Raw genomic sequence first — 9,039 nt, forward strand, 5'->3', positions numbered from 1 at the left:
TCTCATTGCACAATGTCAATGGAAACAGTTAATTACAGTAGACCATCTTCAGAAATGATGTTGGACATTTTAATTACTGGACACTTACTCCTCAGCAAAGTAAACGAGTCCCCAGTACCATGTGGTAAACTAAGACCCTTTGATTTTAATAGGGGGAGGGCATCCAGTGAGGGTCTTACCTTTACATATGAAACCACTTAAAACCCCCTCAAGTTCCCTAAGATGGCATCTGTGTAGCAAGACATTTGAAGAGCAATGAGGCCTTAACTAAACATATGCTTGGTGTTTGGGGGCTGTTTCATGCAGCGTTTGCCTCTGCTGGATTGGTAGCAAGTTGACATTGCATGAAGTACCTAAGGTCCCAAAATAATTTGAAACCTGCTGAGTGCATAATGTTTTTTTTTTCTTAACAAAATGTCATTTCCTGTGGAGTGTTGATGAGGAGAAAATAAGCTGTTCACCACAATAGCAGGGAAGGCTTATGAGTTCACGAAGCCCACTCATCAATACCAGAAGGGTTTGGAAATGACAAAGTGCATTAAAGCTTTCTTAAGAATTCTTATCATGCTACAAAGTGTATATTATCAGTAAAAGAGGCAGCTTTCAATACAGATCAGTTTGTTCAAAAAGATTTACGACACCCTCCTCTCCCATGTAGTAATATTATTAAATAGAAATTACATGAAATTGTAGCTCCTGTGACATTAAAATAATAAAATCCGGATCATGAATGATCAGTGTTAAATTCATGTTTTCACAAAATTCGCTGTAAAATTAATAGTCATAAATTTCTCACATAATATTTTCACTGTGTTTGTGACAGCTGGACCATCAAATGTACACAAAATTCCCACTTACTTACACTGCCGTCAATCAGCCCAGACATGTCCACATTTGGTGTCCACATTTAGCTTCTTGAGGCTTGTCCAGTGTAAAGAGTAGCTCACAAATAACAAACATTTGCTTATGTGATGTACAGTTTCCTATTAAATGAGCAGAAGTTCACTGATAAGTAAGGCTCCAGTGGAGTCATAATTGAGCTCAGCAGCATTTAATTTAGTTTATATACTATTTAAAATTGGCTTTATCATGCTATTTAATAAATGTCACGGACAAGTTATTTTCCTTAGCCAAATATTTTGATGCATAGTGATAAAGGATAATGATTTGGTGTGGTAATTGGTGGTCAATTACCTTCAGTCCAGTGCAAACCTGGTCACTAATCCTTCACTGGCTACCTGACTATTTTTATATAGGTGGAAAATCTACAGTATAAATTTGTCAGTGAACATTTCATTTAAAACTTTGGATTCCAAATTGCATACCCAGCAAAATACCCCAGATAAATTAATATTTAGTGTTATTTAAGAATTTATTATCAGCTTTCTTTGTGTCCAGCACTGTAATGAAACCTTTTACAGCATAAGACTCCTACAGATTACCTTTCTATCTGATTACAATGCTCTAAATGTAGGTGGAGTGTCGGGTTTGAATAACACACACTGTCCATCCTCACATTGTCAGGTTGTTAGCATATTCTGCGCATGACCAGTGCCACTAGTGTGCTTTGAAACCAGTCCAGAAAGTCCACAAAAATCCAGCCCTCCCTGCAAAACTTAGCCCACACAGGTTCTCATAACCAAAGGTAGACCTTCTGAGACTCTCTCTGAGATGTAAGGCTTTAAATCATTCCAATGCGCCGCATTTGGGATTTGCGCGCGCTTTCCTTTACCCGGGCAGGGACAATTTTGTGAAGATCCATCGAGCAAATAAAATATGAGGAACACAGTTTTTAGAGTTTTGGTGCTTTTTTCCTTTGGCTTAAGAAGCTGCGTTTTGCAGGCTGTTGACGGTGAGCTGCGCTCTGGGTCCAGAGAAGCAGCACGCGGGCATCCGGCAGGTGTCTCGCGCCTGGCGATACGATGGAGCGGTAACGGGCGCGTGTATAACCTACTGAGCCACGGCTCTGAATATCTACCGGCGCGCCGACGAGGCAACGTGGCTGCGATCAGACCTGCGCTGGTGATCCGAGAATCAAACGAGACCGTGCCGAGTCGCCCGAGCGCGCACACCAAACCCGACTCCCGAGCGCACACAGAAAGCACGCACTCCGACAGTGGAGACGTGATGATGGCAGATCATCCATACGACCCTTACAAGTCCCTCCGCAACGACCTCTACAACCCCTACTACAACTATTACGACTCTTACTACCAGCCGCGCTACAGGAGCAGAGTTAGACCTGGCTATGGCACAAGGTTTTTCCAGCATGGTAAGAGCATGGCTGAGGTAAATGTTTGAAAAATGCGAAAACCATAGCTGTATGATGTGCTCACGATGCAACTATCAACAGGGCTTCCAGATCTGATTCCAGACGCGTATTATGTGCAAACTTCCACTTATATACAGAGAGTGCCAATGTACAACCTTAGATGTGCAGCTGAGGAACACTGCTTGACAAGGTTTGGACTGGTTTATCCACCGTGCTTGTCATTTATATATATATATATATATATAAGCCTGATGAACTCATCATACCATATTTATATATAATGCATAGCAAAAACATTATATAATGTCAATGGAAACAGTCTATTACATTATATATATATATAAAATGTAATATAACATTATATATATAATGTTTTTGCTATGTGTTAAGTACTTGTTTCAAGCCTAATAAACTCATCATAGCATATTTGTATATAATGCATAGGAAAAACATGATATAATGTCAATGGAAACAGTCTATTATATTATATATATATAAAATGTAATATAACATTATATATATAATGTTTTTGCTATGCGTTAAGTGCTTGTTTCAAGCCTGATAAACTCATCACAGCTTTTAAAAACCAGTTACTGTATGTGCCGACAGCTCAGCTGCGCATGCGCGGGACTACGACACACGCGTCCTGCTCAGGTTTCCCCAGCGTGTGAAGAACCAGGGTACTGCTGACTTTCTCCCCAGCAGACCACGATACGCCTGGGAATGGCACAGCTGCCACCAGTGAGTACCTCCCCAATTAAAGACTCCAAAAAGCCATACTTCCTATATTACAAAATAATACAGAAGATGGTGTATTATTGGGACATACTATTTAATAAGTTTGCCTACTATGTTCTATGCTCAAACAAGCTGAATTATTCCGACTAAATTGCACTACTGGTATTTTCATCACCAGAGGTCATGTGCATTTAAATAAGATTGCTAATGGGTGGAGTTCCTGTTCTGCAGTGGTCAGGATGTGCAGTTCAGTTGTACCGGTTTGTAGCTAGTGCAGTGATCTGGATCTGGTCAGTTAGGTGGTGCTGCTTGTATTAGGGTAGACTAGCATTTCCCTCTGTGTGTTTTTGGAATTCCCAGTGAGATAATGACTTGTAAAAACTTTTTAACCTAAAAATCATTGGCTAACTTCAATCAAATCAAAGAAACCAACTTCCAATCTTGGCCACATTTGTTAAACATTTAGAACAAAATTAAACAACCATGGGGCGGCGTCTTCTATCTAATACTTCTAGGCCTCTTCTTCTCATTGCACTATTCAGTTTTTACAGAAAAATGTCCCATTGAATGTCCCATAAAGCCATTTTTGTATTATACCTGATATTCATGTTTCCGTTTTAATAAAAACATATGCAAATTACTTTGATGGTGTTGGAAAAACAGACTAGTATATAAACCTTCTTTGCATAGCAATACTTAAGACGAACGTTCTTCTTTTGCTTCCACCCAGAAAAAGTTTTTCTTTCCCTTCTACCCAGACACTATCACAGCATGGATGAGTTCTGCCATTATGATCTCCTGGATGCTTCCACCCAGAACAAAGTAGCTGAAGGCCACAAAGCCAGTTTCTGTCTGGAAGATACCTCCTGTGACCCTGGCTACCATAGGCGCTATGCCTGCACATCACACACTCAGGTGTGTAATTTTCCCGATATTCCATCATTATACATTGTAATCATGGTTGCTCTGTGACAATAGAGTGTGTGAGTCTCTGTGATGAATGTCTGAAATTATATTTTTTCCATAAACACACATTTGTGCATGAAGTTTTCTCAACACAAAACAAGACAAGGTATCATCTGAAATGTTGCCCTATTATACATTTTTTTTTTTTTGTACACTATGTGTTGACTTTATAGGGTCTGAGCCCAGGATGTTATGACACCTACAATGCAGACATTGACTGCCAGTGGATTGACATTACTGATGTCAAACCTGGAAAGTACATTCTTAAGGTTAGATTTCACATGTATTAATTATGGAGTAATGTGTGTGCTCTCTCTTAGTGTGAGTCTGATGCAGTTTATGTGGATGTGTTGCAGATATCTGTGAATCCAAGCTACCAGGTTCCAGAGTCAGACTTTAGCAATAACATAATGCGCTGTGACATTCAGTATACGGGCAATTATGTTCATACATCCGGGTGCAGTATATCTCAGTAAGTCAACAGTGTACTTATACAACACATATGTTTCTTTTGGATATATATATATTTTTTTATCAAATGCCAATCATAAATGAGACCAGAAATCACAACTTTGTATCTATGAAAAATTATTGCTAGTGAATAGGACTCACATTACAGTTCTATGTAGCTCCCTATCGCTCCCATTCTATAGTACACATTCTACTAGAAATGTGCTGATCAAATTATTAAAATGTTTATTGATTGTGACAGATGAGTGGCAGCCTGGGAAAACCCTTCACATCATGAAATTTTGACAGTTTCTATTATAAAGTTTGTAGTTCTGAACACTGCAGGTTTTCCTGAATGGAAATATGTTTCTCTTATGTACCTTACCCAGAAGTAAAGCTGTAACATTTTAAAGTCTCTCTACCCCCAAAAATGAAAAAGGAGAGAATAGCATTTAAAGATTACATTCCAACAGTGGTACATTAGCATCTATTCGTCTTATGCAGGGGTGTTGCCTGACAAAATACTTTACTGGGGCATGTGCCCCAAACCAAAATGTTTTTTTTTTTTTTTTTTGGAATATAAGTGTTAAATGAATGTTTAATGATATTTTCTTGAGGCTGGGATCCTATTATGGACCTCTTGACATGAATTGTAACAGTGATTTGTATCACACAACTGGAATAATTCCAATAAACAAAATTCTATAATATCAATAATGAGATACAAATGATGAAAGTATTTTCCAGTTTTGTTTTGTTATCAAGTTAATAAAGTAATGCAAACTTTAATCCGATATTTACTTTAGTCAAATCAACACTACCTTTCATACAAAAATCCAAGTTAAAGCCTTTTCCCTTTTTGTTTTGTTTTTAACAAATTAATAAAGTGAATGCAAACTCAAATTTTGGTTGCCATTTTGAACATTTTTTTAGGTACTCAAACATGAGTGACAGTGAATCTGAACCATCTGTTAATGGTATACTCCAGATTAATGTAAGCAGTAACTAGGTAGCTACATTTTTCACACTTGGCTAGCTAGCATGCTCATTTAAGTCTATTGCCTGGTTCAGTTGCTAATGAATACATGTAGTTAGCATTAGCAACAATCATCGCATGTGCAGGGCGCAATGAAAATTGTCATTATATATATACAGTGGATTTAGAAAGTATTCAGACTCTTTTACTTGTTGCACATTTTACTGTGTTGTGGATTTGATTTTGAATGGATATAATTGCCATTTTTACCCATCAATCTACACATAATGACAAAGTGAAAACATGGTTTTAGAGATTTTTGAAAATTAACAGGCTCAATCCATTTTTAGTAGATTGATATGGTATAATTGTGTGTCTTTGCACTTATCTGGCAGTTGCAGGTTATAACTGATTGATTGTTTGACTGATTGATTGGTTGATAACTTCATCAACCAATCAAGGGGCCTACCTTCTCTGCTACCATAAACAGACCCTGCCATTGAGCCAGGATCTTGCTGCTGCTCTCTGACAATTGGGTTGATGCGGCAAATGTGGCTCTGCAACTGTCATACATATTCAATGGTGCAACAAAAAGGTGAGGGTTGTTCTTCCCAAGCCTCCTTGGCCACATCAAGACGTCCTGGGCCTCCTCCCAAAGAGTATTCAAATGGGGAGAATCCCATGGAGACTTTGTGGACTTTCTCTGAGATTTTCTAAGTTTGTCCCACTGGCCTTTCTGAGGCTTTGTACATTGAGGGATGCGGCAGTGATAGCTGCCATTCTTAACTATCTCACTAGAAGTTTTGAAATGCCACTACTTATGCTTCGGCATTTGTAAACACAGAAGTGTGATAAAATTACGAGGTGAGCACACTTGAAGGCCACCACAATATTGTAGATACAACTCTGGAACTTGTATTTTTCTATGAGCTCTGACTGTCTGAATTGGGGGCCGGTCAGTAACAAAAAGAATGTGATGCCCACAGCAGACAGTAAGATTGAAGTGGCATATTAGCTATAGAGTACAGTTGCATTTTGTGGACAGCTGTGAACTGATGTTGGTAAGGAATAGCCTTCCTACTCACACCATCCATTTTTTTCTGACCAAACTCATGTTGTCCTAACCAAAAACCACTTGAACACACACCCCCTCATAGTCACGACCTCTGAACTCATAGGCAAAAACTTCCGGGGAGTGCTTGAAGGCAGCATAACAACATGTTGGTGAATTTACTATTACGATGACAGTAGGGACTACGCAGACTAATGTGAACAGCAGGTTGTTTGTTGCTCAAAAATGAAATCAGTATGTGTTTTATGTGAAATTATATGCTATTTTGTTTACAGGGACATAACATCCTTTTACTAGGGCATGTGCCATAATAAATTGGGTCAGACGACACCCCTGGTCTCATGTCCATTTCGTTATGGCACACAGCACTCCAAAAGTGTGATCAAAGCCTGACATTCACTGTGTGAGGGAATCACACTTTGCTAGACAGCTTTATGCAGAGAAATTGTTTTTACCACCACTGGGATCTTATCCAACATGATCATTGCAGAAAGCCTAGGCAAGATTAAAAAGTAAATAAAAATTAAAAAAAATAAAAAAATTTCTCTGTTATTTTGGTGAAATATAAAGTTGATCTGTCAGGTCAATATAAGATTTTTTTTACATTTTTTTTTTTTAATTCAGCCACGTCTGACATGTTTTCCCAGATGCCACATCATTTATGTTAAATCATTTTTCATGACTTGCATATATTTTCTTCTTTTTTAATTTCAGGTACTGATTGCAGAGTGTTGTCATCAAACTCAAAATATCAGTCATTAAAAAACAAAAACTCCTCACCCACCGCAAGCACAAGCACAGATGCCTGATGGGGAAGTCAAGGGGTACAACGTACAATCCTGTTATTATTAATACATCAAAATGTATGTAAAGGCAATTACAAAAAGTTAAATCACAGGTACAGTACAGTACATTGGTAGAAAGGTTCTAAGTAAAACCATACAACATTGTGTTTCATTTAGCAGATGTATAATATAATATAAATAAAATTACATAAAAGTGAATCAGAAATCAGTTAAGAATAGAAAATAATATTCTGGCCGGAGGTTATATAATATTATCTCATTGTTGTAGTTAAAATGGAAAGATGGGGAAACATTTTATTCTTATTAGTGATAATGTGCTATGTATTACACCAAATCTATTCTCTGTCAAATGTCAAATATAAATTTTCCCCTTTTTGTAATATAGTATTTTTATAACACAACTCATTTTTGGTTATTTATCCATTAGTATTATAATCAAATAGTAAATGTTCTATATGAATACTTAAATTGTAAATCATATCTTTTCTGATTTTCTCTGTATGAATTCTTCACTACTGCATTATTTAATCAAATATATCACTAATATTATCTTTGCAGTGGTTAGGGCTAGTTCACCAGTTGTTTATATTCTGAGTAACTATTTATTTACATGTATTTTGCAGAGAAATGGGTTACAACTTTTGGGTTATGGGTTATAACTTTTAAAAATTTGAATGAACTGAATTAAAATCTAATATTAAATCTGAATGTTGTCATATTAAGCTAATTTACAATGCAGATAATAACTTGGACACGGTTCATGTTGTTTTGGTATTGTGTTAAATTATATTTAAAAAGTACAATCACTATAGTGCAAATGTCAGCTTTCAAGAGTATTGATGTTTATACTGTGTAAATTATAGGATTCACAGGTCTTTTTACACATAGTTCTCACATTTCAGGGAACCAAAGGTAATTAAATTAACATAATATCAATAATTCAGTCACTGCCTCAGAGCTGCCAGACACACAACTGTGTTTTGAGCAGCTATTTTGCAAAAGGAGTCGACAGCCAATCACAACTGACCATAGCAGTTAGATATATTTCTAGTACTTGGCTCAGATGCTAAATAATATATGCTTACAAGACAGATGTTATTACATTTTAGTAGGTAAAAATGTTTAGGTTGATATTGCTATATGCCTCAGGACTGTTATCTGATTTTTGTCACTGGTTAACAGCCTCTGAAAAATATAACAATAGTAACGTATATTCTTCACATACCTGTGAATTTTTGACATTACAGCACCTGAGGCATATTATCTTATTGCCTCTTACCTACTTAATGCATTCAAAATCTTCTGCCTTGTAGGAATGTATTAGGTAGCATCCTCTGAGGCATATACCACTATTAACTTCTTTATCTGCCAGACAGCATTCAATTGTCCTTTTTTATCTTATAGGAACTTTTCATTTTTCGTAAGTCTTTGAATCATACAGCAGTAATAGCATATCTTTCTCATATAATTATTTTACTGCATATCTTTCTTGCAGACACTGTCATTAATCAGCCTCTGAGGTATATGTTAATATTAACTTAATCTTCTTTATATCTGCTTGCGTGCATTCAAGGGTATCTGCTTTACATGCAGTATAATATGCAGTAAGTGAAAAAAAGTGACAGTGTAACTAAATTTGTTGATGCTATAAAAAGTTGGTGCAAGATTCTTTTCATGTATAAGACTTTTTGTTAAAAGTTGACATTGTACAATCTTTACACAGTGTGGAGGTTTATTCTTTAGCTAGCTATTTTCCTGT

The 9,039-nt window shown here is 36.7% G+C and overlaps 1 protein-coding gene across 1 annotated transcript; it reads left to right on the forward strand.

Moving 5' to 3' along the window:
• Positions 1 to 1,540: 1,540 nt before the first annotated feature.
• LOC113532232 (protein-lysine 6-oxidase) lies at positions 1,541 to 7,988 on the forward strand. Its single transcript, XM_034306381.2, has 7 exons — positions 1,541 to 2,272; positions 2,354 to 2,462; positions 2,882 to 3,013; positions 3,769 to 3,925; positions 4,150 to 4,245; positions 4,333 to 4,448; positions 7,189 to 7,988. Exons 1-7 carry the CDS (start codon positions 1,777 to 1,779, stop codon positions 7,193 to 7,195), a joined length of 1,113 nt encoding a protein of 370 aa, XP_034162272.1. The 5' UTR covers positions 1,541 to 1,776; the 3' UTR covers positions 7,196 to 7,988.
• The last annotated feature ends 1,051 nt before the right edge of the window (positions 7,989 to 9,039 follow it).

The sequence above is a fragment of the Pangasianodon hypophthalmus genome, chromosome 8, assembly GCF_027358585.1.
Source record: "Pangasianodon hypophthalmus isolate fPanHyp1 chromosome 8, fPanHyp1.pri, whole genome shotgun sequence".
NCBI classification, from domain to species: domain Eukaryota; kingdom Metazoa; phylum Chordata; class Actinopteri; order Siluriformes; family Pangasiidae; genus Pangasianodon; species Pangasianodon hypophthalmus.